Source organism: Plecotus auritus (genome assembly GCF_963455305.1).
Source record: "Plecotus auritus genome assembly, chromosome: 2".
NCBI classification, from domain to species: Eukaryota; Metazoa; Chordata; class Mammalia; order Chiroptera; family Vespertilionidae; genus Plecotus; species Plecotus auritus.
Genome location: NC_137771.1, coordinates 178692582 through 178710510, shown reverse-complemented (window position 1 = coordinate 178710510; position 17929 = coordinate 178692582). Strand labels below are relative to the sequence as shown.

Below are 17929 nucleotides of genomic sequence, written 5' to 3'. Positions count from 1 at the left end.
TCTAACTTGCTCATATTTTATTACCACCTCATAAATAGTACAGTGCTTGATATATGGTGGGTGTTCTAGAAATATTTTGGGTGGGTCAATGAATGAAAAAATGAATACATAAATGAATGAATATATGAATGAATGAATGAATGAATGAATGAGACATAGGCAGAACCAGGGTAGCCTATGTTTTCAGGAATAAATGTCAGCATCTGGGTAATTAAGATGATAATTTGATTTGTGATCACAAGTCCCTCAAAAATGTTCTTGTTTGGGCCATATTCATTTAAAAGGCAATGCCAAGTGCCTATAGAGACTGATATCCCAGGGGCATTTTGAGGTAATTTTAATTCTCTTTAATCTCTTAATTTATCTGTGGTATTGCTTATCAGTAGAGACAGAGCTGTTTAAAGAGACCTTGTCAACTCCTCCCTGGGACACTCAATTTACTGAACTGCACTACACATAACATTACTCACATCTGCATTTGTCTTCAGGCCATGGTGATGGGCAAAGACACTTGTTTCTACCCCACTTCCAACTACTTGAACACTCAGTAACAGGTACTTAGAGTAACAATAGTACTTCTTCTGAAGGCAGTTTTCAGAAATGAAGAGGAGCAGGAGAGTGATACAAGGGAGAGTGTGGAAGCTGTGAGCATTTAAACTGCTTGATGCAAGAAGAAAATCTGTTAAATTTGTTATAATTGGAACAGCAAATGTAGGTCTCAAAGGAATATACAGGCAATTGGAAAATACCTTTTTCAAGTGCTGGGAGGAAGTCAACAGCAGGTGTTGGTGTATAAGCAAGTCAAATTTAGGTGAAAGAAGAGCAGACATGGTTCATTATAGAATCTTGGAAGCCATTCCCTGCAGAGTTAAGTGGGTAATTGAGAGTGACATTTAAAGTGGCAGGAGGCAGTCTGGGAAATAGCTTCTGTATCCCACATAGTTAGGTTCAAGTGCAAGAGAGGTCTTTGTAAACAGAGTTCATGGCAGTCCTTTGTGATAGAAGAGGGGTCACTAAGACTGTTTAGGAACCCAGGTAAACTTCCAGCCTCCCTCCTCATCTCGACGAACAAAGGCTTGTCCCTGGTGGAAGGAATGAGTTTTCACATTACAGTGAGGGCTCAGGGATGTGGAAAAGGCCATCTCAGTCTTATTGGGTGACACATCAGAAGTATAGTAAGGAAGAGTGTGCAGCCCTCCTGGGGCATTTGAAAGTTGAGAAAGGAAGTGAAAATCTTCCCCAGGGCTGTCAGTGCTGCAGGAAGGAGTGGTTCTTTCACCTCCATAGTCAATTTGCAGATCCTCCGTGGGGGCCTTTTCATAATCAACTGCATCCTCCAGAAACTGGGGAAATGTGCTGGTGATTCTTCTGGGATGAGAGGAAAGGGCACTGTAGTTAGCTGATAAGGTATCATCAATGGTGTTGAGATCTTTTAACCCAAGTGTTTGAAGGACCCAGGGATCCACAGGGGGCCCAGGTTGTTCTTCACAGTTAGCAAATTCACTAGAGAGGTTTCTCTTGGCATTTTTGCGATGGGGGATCTCAGGGGGAAAATATCTTTGCTCTTTGGGTTTCCTCTTCCCCTTTCTGAATTTTCCATATGCTTTGGAGAAATCATCTGATGATAGCAATTTCTGGGGAAATAACATTTGCAAATATACACAGTCAGGTAATCAAGCAATATCATTTCCTTTACTGTCGTGTAATTGCACCTACTTCAAACAGTAACTAGTCTCCTTAAGTCCTTAGAAAACTTGATTAAACTTCTATTTGCACACACACACATGCACAAGTAAAACGGATTGCATTAGCTTCTATTTCTAAGTTTAAATCTATGATGAGAATTTACCACCTAGAAATTCCAATTTATATTTTTTACTAGTCATTTAAAAGTTGAAAGGAGTAAATTATGTCTTTAAATTTTTATCCAGGGAAGTAATTATTATTATAATGAAAATAATAGCAACTATCATGTAATCGACATTGGTTACATGCATGATCTCATTTTAAGTACTGTTAAAATTTTCACTAAGGCACAGGCATAGTAATGGCTTGTTAAAAATCACTTAGCCTAGATTTATATCTAAACCATCTGAATCTAGACAGAACAAGTGGAGGGGAGTTGGAGGGCTTGGTGAACAAGGTGAAGAGGTTGAGCAAAAATAAATAAACCATGCATAGACACACACAAAATAATAAAACATATTTTTTGGTTTTAAGTTAGTATGATACACCAATGATGTATCTTTTCACAATCAAATAATTGTAAAGTAATACATAATTTTAAATGTTTTTATTTTTACCTAATGAATAATTAAAATTAGTTTATTCAACATAGCACTGGAAGTCCTACCCACAGCAATCAGACTAGAAAAAGGCATAAGAATCCAAATTGGAAAGGAGGAAGTAAAATTGTCATTATTTGGAGATGACATGATATTGTACATAGAAAACCCTAAAGACTCCACACCAAACAAACAAACAAACAAAACCTACTAGATTTAATAAATGAATTTGGCAAAGTAGCAGGATACAAAATTAACAACCAAAAATTGATGGTGTTTTTATATACCAACTAGAGGCCCAGTGCACAGATTCATGCACTGATGGGGTCCTTTGGCTTGGCCTGCCAGTATTGGGCTGAAACCAGCTCTCTGACATCTCCTGAGGGGTTCCAGATTGCAAAAGGGCGCAGGCCAGGCCAAGGGATCCCACCGGTGCACAATTGGGGCCCAGGAGGGACCATGGGAGGTCTCCAAGGCCTGTCCAGCCTGTCTTGCCCAGTACCAATCAGCAGGACCCCAGCAGCAAGCTAACCTACTGGTCCAAGCGTCTGTTCCCTGGTGGTCAGTACATCTCATAGTGGGCATCATAGTGACTGGTCAAACAGTCAAAAGGTCCGACACTTAGCATCTTAGGCTTTTATTATATAGGGTAATGAACTCTCAGAAAGAGAAATGAGAAACACAATCCCATTTATCATTGCAACAACAACAAAAAATAAGATACCTAGGAATAAACTTAACCAAGGAAGTAGTAGACCTGCACAAGGAAAACTATAGGACATTGTAAAAAGTAATAGAGGAAGATATAGTAAGTGAAAGAATATACTATGTTCATGAATTGAAAGAACTAACATCATCAAAATGTCCATACTACCCAAAGCAATCTATAGATTCACTGTAATCCTTATTAAAACACCAATGGCATATTTCCAAATATTCCAAAAAATTTTATGGAGCCAAAAAGGACCCCAAATAACCACAGCAATCTTGAGAAAAAAGAACAAAGTTGGAGGGATCACGATACCAGATATCAAGTCATACTACAAAGCCATTGTAATCAAAACAGCCTGGTACTGGCACAAGAAGAGGCATGTAGATCAATGGAACAGAACAGAGAACCCAGGAATAGACCCAACCCATTATGTTCAATTAATATTTAACAAAGGAGGCAAGAGCATACAATGAAGTAAAGACAGTCACATCAATAAATGGTGTTGGGAAAATTAGACAAGTATATGCAAAAAAATTGGATCACCAACTTACACCATACACAAGAATAAACTCAAAGTGGATAAAATATATATGTAACAAAACCATAAATATCCTAGAAGAAAACATACCAGTAAAATCTGAGACATTTCTCATAATAATATTTTTGCTAATATATCTCCTAGGGCAAAGAAAACAAAGGAAAGAAATAAACAAATAGACTATATCAAACTAAAAAGCTTCTGCGCAGCAAAAGAAACCATTAACAAAATTAAAAGGGAGCCTACTGTATGGGAGAACATATTTACCAATGATATATCTGATAAAGGGTTAATATCTAAAATATATAAGGAACTCATATAACTTAACAAAAGGAAGGTGAATAATCCAATTAAAAATGGGCAAAGGACCTAAACAGACATAAAGATCACCAAGAGGCATATGAAAAAAATGCTTAAAGTGACTGATCATCAGAGAGATGCAAATTAAAACCACAATGAGGTATCACCTCATGCCTGTCAGATTGGTTATTATCAATAAATCAACAAACAGCTAGTGAAGGTGAGGATGTGGAGAAATGGGACCCCTCATGCACTGTTGGTTGGAATGCATACTGGTACAGCCACTGTGGAAAACAGTATGGAGTTTCCTCAAAAAATTAAAAATGGAACTGCCTTTGTACCCAGTGATTCTAGTTCTGGGAATATATCCTAAGAATCCTGAATCACTAATTCAAAAGAATATATGTAGCCCTATGATCATTGCAGGAGATGAGTGGATTAAAATGATGTGGGCCCTGGCTGGGTTGCTCAGGTGATTGGAGCATCATCTGGTACACAAAAAGGTTGTTGGTTCGACTTCTGGTTAGGCACATACCTACATTTCGGGTTACATAGCTGGTCAGGAAGGAAGCTGATTGATGTTTATCTCTTCTCTCTCTCTCTCTCTCTCTCTCTCTCTCTCTCTCTCTCTCTCTCTCCCTCCCTCCCTCCCTCCCTCCCTCCCTCTCTCCCTCATCAATAAACATATGTCCTCAGGTGAAGATTTAAAAAAAAAAAGCTGTTACCTTTACACAATGGAATACTACATGGCTGTAAAAAAGAAGGAAATCTTACATTTTGCGACACCTTGGATGGACCTGGAGGTTATTATGCTAAGTGAAATAAGACAAATACCATATGATCTCACTTATATGTGGAATCTAATGAACAAAATAAGCTGACAAAATAGAACCAGAGGCAGGGACACATGGAACAGACTGACAGCTGTCGGAGGGGATGGGGGAAGGGGAGACTGGATGAAAGAAGGTGAAGGGATTAGCCAAAAAACTTATATGCATAACCCATAGACACAAATAACAGTGTGGTGATGGCCAGAGGGAAAGGAGGCAGGACTGGGAGGAGGTGGACAAAGGGGGGTGGGGGGGGAGAAGGGGATATCTGTAGTAGTGTCAACAATAAACATAAATTTAAAAAATAAAATTGGGATATCTGTAATACTTTCAACAATAAAAATAAATGTAAAAAAATGAAAATAATAAAATTAGTTCCAATTACTGTCCAAAAAGAAACAAGAAACACTATGTAACACTGCTTTCTCTTATTTCATTAACTTTCATAGCACTCCCATGTGATATGTACTATAGTATTCTAAATCTTGCAAAATTGAGAATAAGGGAGAAAAAACTGCCTAATTAATATCACATACTAATTTAATAACTGTTCTTTTTCTGGAGTTAAGGCTAATAATGATAAGAGCTGAATTGTAAAGGACTCAAAAATAGTGTGTCTCTTTTTCTCTGAACTGTTATGTCCAGTAAGAGTAGTAAAAAGCATCATCAATTTAGATTAAATCATATCAAATAATGTGGCTTGTCTAGAAGTAAGGTAAATATTGATAGACGCAATAATAATAACAGAATGGCAAAAAGATAACAAAAAATACAAAACCCAAAGCAATGAAGAAGAACAAAAAGGGGCTATGGGCAAGCTATTTACCCTTGAGTTAGAATAATTCATTTTAGAAGTGTACGAAAAATGCTTATTAAAAGATAATGTAGCCCTGGCCAATGTGGCTCTGTTGGTTGGACATCATCCTATGCACTGAAAGGTTGCTGGTTTGATTTCTGGTCAGGGAACTTGCTTGGGTTTGGGACTGGATCCTTGGTAGGGCATGTGCAGGAAACAGCCAATCAATGTTACTCTCACATTGATGTTTCTGTCTTGCTCCCTCTCCCTCTCTCTAAAAATCAATTACAAAATAAAGATAATGTAATTAGCAATCTCTAATTGATAGTCAAGAGATCTGGGCTCCAGTCATATTCATGACAATTCAGAGCTGGGAAGATTCTTAAAAGATCTTTTAGCCCATTCATTTGCAGATGAAGGTAACTGAGGCCCTAAGTGACAGTGATTCGCCAAAAGTCAAACAGATAATGAAAAGAACCCAGTGTTCCTCAGATCTGATTCCCTCTCCAATGTTCCATCTAACTAAGTCTGTCTTTAATTAGCTTCTGTGGTCTCAGCAGCTCCCTTGGCTGACTTTTGATCCTTAAGCAACTTCTTTTGTAATATATGACTAAAATATATAATCTAGTTGCTTCCAAGAAAATATACATAAAAATTCTTCTGAAAGTGCTGTATTTTGATTAGAAAAATCCACCCATCCTATAAATGCATTTGAAGGCATGTTTGGCACACTTCCTCCATTTAATCAAGGAGTGTTATTCAAATGCTCTCCTTTCTCAAATAGACTTATATCCACTCTATACTTATAGAAGGGAGAGGTACATACCTTGGCTTTTTCCTCAAGACATTTAACCAGAGCAGAATTCAGGTATTGTCTGAGGTGATTATTTTCTTCATGTAACCTAGCAAGTTCTTCTTCCTTCTGCACCAGAGTATCTTGGAGCTGCAAAAAGTGGACAATGGTGAAGGCTGCTCCACTATATTGACTTTGTAACCATGTAATAGTGCCACTGATCCTTAACCTGCTTAAACCTGATTATTATTTTGTTTGTTTTAAGAACTCTACCTCAGGGAGCCCTCCTCCTCAGAGGCCTAAATTCAGTCTACACCCACCTACCACCTGATTGTTCAGTTTTGTGCTCTAATTTTTTTTTTCATTGCAAAGTGTTTGAAGAGATTATATGACTTTTAAAATTGTAACCACAAGGGAAAGTATGTAGGAAAATGAACTGCGTGCAACTGTTCAAATATAGAAAAAGATGTTTGGAAAAGTTTTGCTGGACTTTTACCTTGTACTTTACAAAAAAAAAAAAAAGAAGAAGAAGAAAATGAAGAATAAAAAAGGTGGGTTGGCTTCCCTCAGTCTCAGATTGATTGGCTTGTGTATCTACTTCATTAAATTACTCTCTCTGGAACAGCTATACGCGAATTATGGAATATGAAGCAATCTTTGTAAAAAACAACCATTATTCCTTCTCCAAGTGATGAACTATGATTTTAAAGTATTACCACACTCATTATATCATTTGATCTTTCCAACAGCTCACAAAGGAAGGCAGCCCAAATATTTCAATTTCACAGATAAGGAAATAAGGATTCAAGAGGGCATGCAGCTAATATATGTGTAGAGTCAGGGCTTGACTTTTGATCTTCCTAGTAGGTTTTGGTTGCTGTTGGTGGTTGTGGTGGTGTTTTTTGTTTGTTTGTTTTCTGGGGATTGTTTATTTGGTTTTTCTTTGGTTTTATCACCTAAATTTTATCACTCTATAGACTTATAATCACTTTGGTCCTAAACTGAAAGTTAACATATGCATTTACAAGGGAAAGGAAGCAGTGTGACATTGAGGAACAACATTAAGAATGGACTGCATGGAGCATGGCTGGTCCCAGTGTTCTGATCTTCTGTACATACCTGTTTGTTTCTGTAGAGCTGAGAGGAAAGCTGAGCCTCTTCCCATGAACAAGAATTAGGAAAAGGGAAATTCGAGTCACTGGATGATTCTATGCGGAAACACCAAAGAGGTAACTGAGAAAATACACTTGCAGTTTTGGATCGATAAAGAATTTACAAAAATATTTCAGAATGTTTAATAGGTTCAATTTCTATTCCAAAAATAGCCATTGCCTCCACACAGGAAAACAAAATATTTAAAGCTTTAGGAAGGGGCCAGGATGCCATAAAAGACAAATATTCATAGACTATATGCCAGAATAGCTACAGAGGTGCATTTTTAAGAGCTAACAAGTCACATCCCTCCCTACTATATGTATTCCTGCTGGCTAAATTTATAAAGACTGTCCCATCTGCATTATTAATTCACTCAAATATTTACTGATCCACCCCCCACGAGGCATAACATTGCAATTCCACTATGTTTTTATCTTATGTTCTAAGCTTTACTGCTTGAAAACGTAGGCTCTAGAATCAAATTCTATTTTTGATGCTACCATTTTCCCCAGATGAAATCTCTGCCTGTTGCCCTATCAGTTAAATCTGATGGAGAATATTTATATAGAATTCTATGTGGTAGCAATTTCTACTTTAAAATAATTTGTACCTTACTTTTCTGAAGACATTGGTGAAATCTCAAAATGACAACTCATGTATTTCAAATACCATTCTCTGTATGTTTTACATGCTTTTACAAATAGGTGTTTTATTTTGTTTTCATATTTGACAATAAGCTGTACTGACCAAGAAAACGATGGTCAGGCATACTAAATTGGTTTACTTTTACCTTCTTTTCCTCACCTAAAACAGTTCTGACTCTTGCCTTTCTGTATTTTAACAGAAATATTACTACTGAAATATTTTTAATTAAAGTAGAACAATGAACAATGGATAAGGAGACAAGAATAAAATTTTATAAACTGTTTTGTTTCATAGTCTTGGACATTCTGTTTCTCTGTTGCTTGTGGTAGAAGAAAAAACTGAAAAACTTTCTTCCTGATATATGTGGGGTTTTTTTTTAATAGTTTGGGGCTTTTTGTGTCTTTTCTCAAGTTAAAAAAAATTATGTGGCAGAATCAATAGTGCAGATATTTAATTCTAAATTGTCTCAGAGTTCTTTCAGAAATGTGAATGTTAATACATAAATTTATTTAATATTTATAAATACATTGACTAAGTTCTAGGTTAAAATCAATATGCAATTTTCCATCAATGTTATACTTCCCTCCAAAATTGAAGTCTTCTTGGGGCAAAAAAAATCATTTTTTCTACTTACAAGACACTGTTCATAGACTTTGCTCTATGAAATAAAATATTAAGTTAGTATTTCTCTTTGTTTTTCTCTCATACCCAGGGAAACTCCAAAAGAAATGTTCTAACTCATGTCTTGATTCCAAAAGCATCCCACTAGGATTGCTCATAAAACTTTGATCCAGACTCAAACTCTCTCAGTGAGTTGGAAATCTCCAAGTACTGAAAGGTATAGGGAGAAATAGAGAAATACAGATTGTCCAGCAGGCAAGAGGAAGAAGCTTGTTCTCACTATTTGGCAAGTACAAAAGAATAGATTATTTAGCTTGTATAATGCAGGAGTTTTGGGGCTTTCTTAAACTTTTCATGCCATCCCTTCTTCTACAGAGTTCCAGCCCATGATGCTTTGCAACTATGGGTGCTGGAAAAGGGCTTCAGATCTACCAGGAAAGCGGAAGAGCAGAACTTACCCTGTGCCTGTGGTGCTTGTTGGGGCTCTCTGTTGTCCAGGAGACCAGCAGCCCAGAAAGAGACCCAAGTCTCCGTGGAAACGTCAACACTAGATTCTGACGTTGTAGTGGAATACGGGCAATTATAGCTCTGGCCTCCTACAAAGTGCTGGTCTTGGCAAGGCAGAACGGTGTTCTGTGAAAATCAGTATGAAGGGTAGAGGGGTTCCCAGCAGATAGGGTGATAGGGATTTGGAGAGAGGAAAGGGTGGGAGAAAGATGCCGAAATTACACGCAATGAATAAAAAACAGTAAAGGTGCTAAGTATAGATCCCAGATTAATTTTGACTGGTCAAAATATAAATACTAGAAGGAAGCCAGCTCCTTGGCTTACCCAGTACTTTTCTAAGACCCTCTCAGCAAAGAACAGGCTACAATTGAATGGTCCAAATTGGTACATATCCAGGAATATTCTCTATTGCCATGTCTGAGTCATCTAAAAGGCTACCCATGATCTAAGTAAAAGGAATTTTACTTAATGATTCAAAGACATAAGAACTACTTGACTCTTTCTAGCAAATACCTTAATTATATTTCCAATAGCCTTGAAAGACATATAATACTAAGGCTGAAATAAACAGAACAACAAAATATAATCTAACTTCCTTATTTTAGTTTCTTACTTTCTGAACTCTACAGGTGCCCATTCATCTCTTTTTCTCTCCTCTGGCTTCAAATGCTACTGGGTCCTGTGGTGATCTGAATAGTTTTAAATAGATAGATAGATAGATTCCAGAGATAATGAAATACATATTGCCCCTCACTCCTAACTCTAAGCTCAGGAGCATAAAATCATTCCAAGTAAATATATAAGCAGAACTGAACTAAATTAATCAGCAGAGACAGCAAGCTCTAGGTCTCTCCATCACTAGGTCTCAGTGCCCTTCCAGAGTTATCTTGCCACTCCTAACTTCCTGGCAGGTATTCTCCACTGCGTTCTGAGCCAGTGAGCACCCTCCTCCCAGGACTCCTCAAACACAGTCTCTCCAAATGCCCAGGCAGGGGCAGGTATGCAGCAGCCTTCCTGGGTTAATTTGTACAACAACCCATTTCTAATTATTTGTCAATGTTTAATCAGGTAAAAATCATTCATTTCAGCGGAGTACAGATTTGGACAAACTCTTTTGACCACTATAACTCGTTGTTGACTTGAGGACTTTCTTGGGCATAACATAAACAAAGAAAACAAATAAGGAAAAAAAAACCCAAACTCACATGTTCCTGGTAAATTAAGTTTTGAAAAAGCCTATTTTGAAGCAAGTCCAGCTTGGGCAGTGCAGACTAAAGAAATTCAGCCAAAGTTTATCAAGTGCTATTTCTTTTATTCTAAAAGCATGTTTGTAGGCTCTTTCCCTGAGGTTATTACTGGAATTAGAGCTGAGCTATTATGCAATTGACACCTGAGAAGAAAACAAACCCCAAATAGCCCTAGACTAGGTTAAGTCCAAGTGTTTGCTAATATGTGCATAATCTAGAGAAAGATGTGGAATGAAAAGTGAGTGCAGGTGTACAGGGAAAGTTGGGAGAAAGAAATAACAGAGAGGGTAAAGGATGAGAGAAAGGGGGAATGAGAAAGGGAGATGGGCAGCAAAGAATCCGTCTTAATTGACAGGTAGCAAGCAGAGAAATCTTCCTTCGAAGGTGGAAGAAATTCTAAATGCAAAGCTCACTAGCTCTCAGCACCCCCAGGTTTCACCAGCGAGCTAGCAAAAGCCAGCTCCTCACTTACCATCTTGGAGTGGAAGAAGGCGCTGCAGAAACTGAGTCCACTCTTAATTTTTCGGAAAAGCTGGTGGGTGTTTTAAATGGGACTGAGGGGAGGAGCTAGGAGAGGCGAGTTCTAATCTGCAGGAGCGGCGGGTGACGCTAGGGGCTCCCGGTGAGCGCCGCCTCTGATTTGATGCTCAGGAATCATCCAGCCAAAGCCAAAATCACTAGCACTCAGGGCGACCGCCTGCTAGGACCTGAAACCTTCAAAACGCGCGCCTGTGCAGGCTCGCTGCCCGCGTCAGGGGTGGCGGAGACCGCGCAGGCCGGGCAGACTGGGCGAGCACCGCTCCCGCCCGCGCGAATCGCAGGGCCCGGCAGGATGGGGCGGACTGGTTGGCAGGTGCCAGGGCGCAGGGTCAGCCCGAACCCGCATCTCAGGGATCAGGCCAGCACTAGGGGAAGCCCAGGCAACAGGATCCAGAGTTAATACTGCTCCTGTGTATTTTCCCGGTCACGTGATAAATATCAACTTGCTGTATGCCATTGTGAATTGATTGGCTTTTTTTTCTCCTTCTATATCATATGGCCCATTTTCCCCAACTCCTAAAGTGGGTGTTAGATGTGGTGGTGATCTATCTCCATTCTAGAATGTAAGCTTCAGGGGAATAGAAGGTTCTGTCTGTTTTGTTCACTGCTTTCTCCAAAGGGCCTGGACAATTTTTAGCATGTGATGGGGTGCTCAATAAAGAATGAATTAGGTTACAAATTTAAGAATCTAAAGTGTCTGTCTCTGTGTTGGTCCTATCCTCACAACTACTATTATATAAATAAATTATTACAATTAAGAAAAATTAGTGTGTTAATACTTCTCAATTAAAATGTTTAATTTCCACCATCTTCTCTCTTGCACTTTATTCTCATGATTCCTGTGATTTCATATCCAGAGGTGAAAGAGGCGTAATAGCATCTTTAAAACTTTTCATATACGTAAGTTGAAATAGCCAACTTATTTCAAATGACAGTAACTTAGGAGGAAGGTGCTCTTCTTGTCCCTGTTTTAAAGGATGGCAACTGATGCACCGAAGTTAAGAAACTTGACCAGTGTTTTCAGTTAGGTACTGGCAGACTCAGGATTTGACCCTCTGGCTCCAGCATCCATGCTTCTAACCACTATAATTTTTTTTTTCTTGAATCTCTTGACTTCTTTCACTGCAAGTTATAGCCATGTATGCAATGGGCATTTTCATGCACTGAATTGTGTTCCATCAAAATGTATATCTTTTATCCCTAACCCTCAATATGACTATATTTGGAGATAGGGACTCTAAAGAGGTAATCAAGGTTAAGATGTTATAAGGATGGTACTGGAAGCAAACAAGACTGGTGTCCTTATAAGAAGAGAAAGAGACACAGGGGTGGCATGTGGGGAGAAAAGGAAACAGCCAGAAGGCGGACATTTGCAAGTCGAGGAGAGAGGCCTGTGAGAAACTGATAACACAGCAGACTCCTTGATCTTGGACTTCCAGCCTCCAGAACAGTGAGAAAATAAATTTTTGTTTGAGCCACCCAGTCTGTGGTTCTTGTTATGGAAGCCCCAGCCAACGAATACAGGCATGGTGTAGGAATTGAGAAAACTTCTGATTCTGGCTTGCATATTCCTTTCTTTAAACTTGTTTTGACCTTTACTTATTCTGCCTTGCCTTGTGCATATCATCCATAACACTTAGCAGTGATTAGCAGACAGCAGATGCTCATTACGTGACAAAATTTAAAAAAAAAAAAAAGAATACAAGAGGAAGAGGAAGAAAGCTCCAGACTTCATAGAGTCCTCTTCTCCTGTTCTAATACTGTTTATTCATAAGCATTTTTACATGGACATTACCAGGTTTGGAGATTACAGCCTGGAAGTTACTGCCTGGATTACTCGACATGAGTGGTCCCCTCTCTACTCTCACTGCACACGGGGAGAGAATGCCCTGGCAATATGACCCTGAGATAATGGGGGAACACAGATCAAAACCCATTCCGGTAGTAAGAATCAGTGATCCTGTTCAGGGTGAAGAGCACCAATGGCAGAGAAAGGAGGATTGAGCTGTTGTTTTTCTGAAAACTGTCGAAAATGAGACCTATGAGCCTGTGGAAGATATTACTTCTTGACCCCAAAAGTGACTCAAAATGGGCAATTGTGAAAACATGGCATAAAAGTAAAGGGCAGCCCTAACCGGTTTGGCTCAGTGGATAGAGCGTCGGCCTGCGGACTCAAGGGTCCCAGGTTCGATTCCGGTCAGGGGCATGTACCTTGGTTGCGGGCACATCCCCAGCGGGGAGTGTGCAGGAGGCAGCTGATCAATGTTTCTCTCTCGTCGATGTTTCTGACTCTCTATCTCTCTCCCTTCCTCTCTGTAAAAATCAATAAAAAATATATTTTTTTAAAAAAGTAAAGCGCATAGGCTTTGGATACAAATATATACCTGGGTTGAAATTCCTGCTCTACTCTGAGACTGAATCACCTGGGGCTATATTATCATGTTCTCTAAGTCCTCAGTTAGCTCCTCTGGTAAATTAAGAAAGAAATACCTATTTGAGAGGTTAAAAAAATGACCACTAATGCTTGAATATTCCTAATTCACTATCTACATTACGGATAGTAGCTATTATTATTGTTTGATGTAGAGGACTTTGCTTTTTGAACACATGTGCTACTGTGCCTTGCTTGTTAAAAGTAAGTGAAAATAAAAGTTACATTTAAAAAACAAGTTGTTTTTTAGGGCTAGAAATATTTTTTAAAATTTTCAATGGGTTTTAGTTACACAAATGTGTCATAAATCATTAACAACTTGAGTGTCATGGAAGTGGGAGTATTTAGGGTGGTAGAGAATCCCTCAAGTTAAACAGTGAAGAGCTATTGACAATGGAACATAAATCTGAAGATAAAGCTCTCCTGAAATCATAAACTGATGGAAAATTTTCCAAATTCTTAAGGTCTGATTTAAGCACTTCTTTCTATTTTAAGTCTACTGCTTAGGTATAAGTCTTATGTTTTTTGGTTGGTTGTTTGATGGTGTTTGTCTGTGTGTGTGTTTGTGTGTTTGTTTGTTTGAAAAATGAGTCAAGTAAGCAATAATGTAAAATCTTTTGGTCATTTTTAATTTATATATTTGAAAGAAAGAAGGGCGATTTCCTTAGGGGTTGTAACATATGTAGATGTTTTTTTCATCTATGAATAAGATTAGTTAAAAACTGCCTTTTGTATTGTGGCTGAAGTGATGGTGTTAAAGGGGAGGTGGTTAATAACAGACCAATTGTTGAATCAGGGCTCTGCCTCCTGCCAGGGCAAAGATATAACAAAATAGGAGGTAATTTGACCTACACACAAACCAAACCTACAGACAGAAATGAGTAGAGTATGATCAGAGGTGAGCCAAGGAGATAAATAGTTTGGCATATGGAATGTTCTTTTATTTCACCCCTGGAGGACACTTTACTCAATTGCCTTATTAGTGAATTCAGTAGCATATATAACAAAAGAACAATTTTAAATTCTCTTTACAAGCATAGCTTTTTTTCCATAGCTTCAACAGCTGAATCTCCAGGCAATAAAAAGATAGTATTTCTGCTTTCACATGAAGGTAAAGAAAAGCTTAACCCTTAGAGAAAATTCAGTGCAGTAGTAATTTGCCTTGGGTGATTTAACATCTGAATATTTTATTTCAGCCTATCTGGAGAATGATTACATGTTTAGTTTGTTAAGACATAGCTTTGAATTTCATCTCTCCAGAATGATGTGTAGAAATCATGTTTATAGGGACAGGATATTGCCTACTCCCTACCATCTATAAATCAGCATGGCTTCTAGCAACCATCATATATACAATAACGTATGCATATATGAACAGAAGAACAATTTAGTAACTGTTAATTCTGGCAACAAAATAAATTTAATGTTTGAGAAAATGATATCAGGTTATTAGCCAGAAGAGAGAAAGGCCTTGGATAAATAGCACTCTATAGAAGAGTTTGGTGTGGCCGACGTGCTCAGTGGTTGAGCATCAACTATGAACCAGTAGGTCATGATTTAATTCTGTGGTCAGGGCACATGCCTGGGTCGCGTGCTGAATCCCTGATCAATGATTCTCTCTCATCATTGGTGTTTCTATCTCTCTCTCCCTCTCCCTTCCTCTCTGAAATCAATAAAAATATTTTTTTAAAACTCTGTGCGAGAGGGAGGAGAATGGATATTTATGACACTATTTTATTGGGTGTTTGAGCCAGAATTTATTTCAAAAGCATTATAATGAACTTTTGCCCTTTATTGGCTTATTAAGTGATTGCCTGATTTTTCAGTTATATTTTATTGCATTATATTAAAGGGCATTATATATTATTGTTTCATTCACAAATTTGAAGATTATCACGTATAAGGGTATATTTTTCAAATATAAATGATTTACTTCATATTGAGGGATAGCTAGCAAATAGATATACGTCTATATTTGAGGTAAACCTGTTCTGTACTCTGTAGCATTGCTTTCTGGCTTTTCTCATAAGATAGCACTTAAAAATAAGGGGGTAGGTGTGAAATGAAGGGGGTTAATGGGCGGGGTGAAAGGGACATCTGTAATACTTTCAGCAATAAAGATAAATTTAAAAAATGTTTGTGGGTAAGCTGGAATAAATAGTTGAGGCTTATCCTGACTGTTGAGAGGCATGGGGGCTCCCATTTCTCCCAGGCCCTATCAAAGCTATAACTCTGTGACTTGGTATACTTGTTGGGAAACTCTGTTTGTGATAACCTATCTGGCCAAACTGGAATACAGTCATCTCAATACTACTACAGAAACATAGTAGTGAAATTAAATACTATGCTAAGTAGTGAAATTAACTACTAATGCTAAGTTAATTTCACTATTTTTTATATAAAAAATAGTGAAATTAACTTAGCATTACCACAAAAGTTAGAGATGTGAAATCCCAAACCAAACAAAATAAATACAACTCTGCTCCCTATTATTTTACTCCAACCACATTAGAAAATAATTAAAATAGTGAGTTATTATGATAGCCATATATCAGAGATATGCTAGTTCAATTATAATTTGAAACAAAGTGAATTTCTGCTTTAGGAGCCCCAGTATTTTCATAAAGTAGGCTCCAGTGCATTCATTGCTCCTGAAATAACGCATAGGAATTATTGATAGATTCCTGGGTGGATTGCTGACTAGACATTAAAGACCTGAAAAGTGAATTGTCACTGACCAAGGCATCCAATTTTATCCTGAAGATAGTGGTAATAAAGACATCACTGTGGTTTCTTCAAAAAAATGTAGTCCATGGTGTAATACCAAATAAGACAACTGAGACCATTTAGCCCTGGAATTATCAGAGAACCTGAAATAATGTGACCCTTTCATGAAAAGAAGACAAAGAAATATATCCTATATAATAAAGAGGTAATATGCAAATTGACCATCACTCCAACACACAAGATGGCTGCCCACATGTGGTCAAAGATGGCCGCCCCCATGTGGACACATGATGGCCACCACAAGATGGCCAGCAGGGGAGGGCAGTTGTGGGCGATCAGGCCAGCAGGGGAAGGCAGTTGGGAGGGACCAGGTCTGCAAGGGATGGCAGTTGGGGGTAACCAGGCTGGCAAAGGAGGGCAGTTAGGGGTGACCAGGCCAGCAGGGGAGTGCAGTTGGGGGTGACCAGGCTGGCAAAGGAGAGCAGTTAGGGGTGACCAGGCCTGCAGGGGAGGGCAGTTGGGGGCGACCAGGCCTGCAGGGGAGGGCAGTTGGGGGCGACCAGGCCTGCAGGGGAGGACAGTTGGGGGCGACCAGGCCTGCAGGAGAGGGAAGTTAGGGGTGACCAGGCCTGCAGGGGAGTGCAGTTGGGAGTGAGCAGGCTGTCAGGGAGGGCGGATAAGGGTGAACAGGCCTGCAGGGGAGGGCAGTTGGGGGCAACCAGGCTGGCAGGGGAGAGCAGTTAGGGGTGACCAGGCCAGCAGAGGAGGGCAGTTAGGGGCAATCAGGCTGGCAGGGGAGCAGTTAGGCATCAATCAGGCTGGCAGGGGAGTGTTTAGGGGGTTACCAGCTGGCAGGCAGAAGCATTAGGGACAATCAGGCAGGCAGGCAGGTGAGTGGTTGGGAGCCAGCAGTCCTGGATTGTGAGAGGGATGTCTGACTGCCTGTTTAGGCCCAATCCCACTCAAGGGGTCCCAGATTGGAGAGGGTACAGGCTGGGCTGAGGGACAGCCCCCCCACCCCATGCACAAATTTTGTGCACCAGGCCTCTAGTTTAGATATAAGATATTAAGCTACAATGAAGTTATAATTCCATATTTTATAATCTATACATGTGATGCTGAAGCAAGTACATATTTTGTAATCTATAAAATCTATATCATGTTGACTGATATGAACCCAATAATTTGTGGCAAAATTATCTTATTTATCATCAAATAAAATAAATTTACTTGAAATTTGTAACAATGAAATTTGGATATTTCTAATCAATCTCTGTTTTCCACATTTGTTTTTCATAAAATGAAAGCATAATGCTAACCTCTAGGCCAGTAGAAGCATTTATACATTCAAAACCAACCTGAGAAAAATACAGAGAATTATAATTTCTATGATATTAATAATGCTGAATGACATTAGAATGAATGAACAGAAGCATTATAATTTGAATAAAATACCATTACAGCAATAAAGGAAAACTTCAAAATTGTCTATAAATGTTAGAAAAAGAGGGCTATGGTGAAAACAGTGCAGACATTTTCTTTCTTAATTCAACCAGAGGTGTTCCTGCCTCTGGAATAGCTGTATCAGCACTGTATGACCAAATCATTGCCAATAATCTTAAACACACAAATAAATTTCAATGGCTTCGTTTATAGGTAGGAGGGCACCAAAGCCAAGCGAGCAAACTGAAAATGGTTTATTATCCTAGAACACAATAGGTAAAAACTCAAGTAGCATATTGCAGAACTTGCATATTTTTTAAAATTTTAAGAGCAATTATTTGTCTATTCTTTAGTATCTA

At 38.7% G+C, this 17929-nt stretch overlaps 1 protein-coding gene across 1 annotated transcript in view; it reads right to left on the bottom strand.

Moving 5' to 3' along the window:
• Positions 1-1013: 1013 nt before the first annotated feature.
• GMNC (geminin coiled-coil domain containing) overlaps positions 1014-17929 on the bottom strand; it is a gene marked incomplete at both ends in the record, with an annotated part of 112930 nt that continues 96014 nt past the window's right edge. Inside the window, 4 exons of the mRNA XM_080654694.1 lie at positions 1014-1634; positions 6288-6404; positions 7374-7462; positions 9134-9308. Coding sequence (XP_080510820.1) covers positions 1014-1634; positions 6288-6404; positions 7374-7462; positions 9134-9308 — 1002 coding nt within the window. The remainder of the gene's footprint in view (positions 1635-6287; positions 6405-7373; positions 7463-9133; positions 9309-17929) is intronic.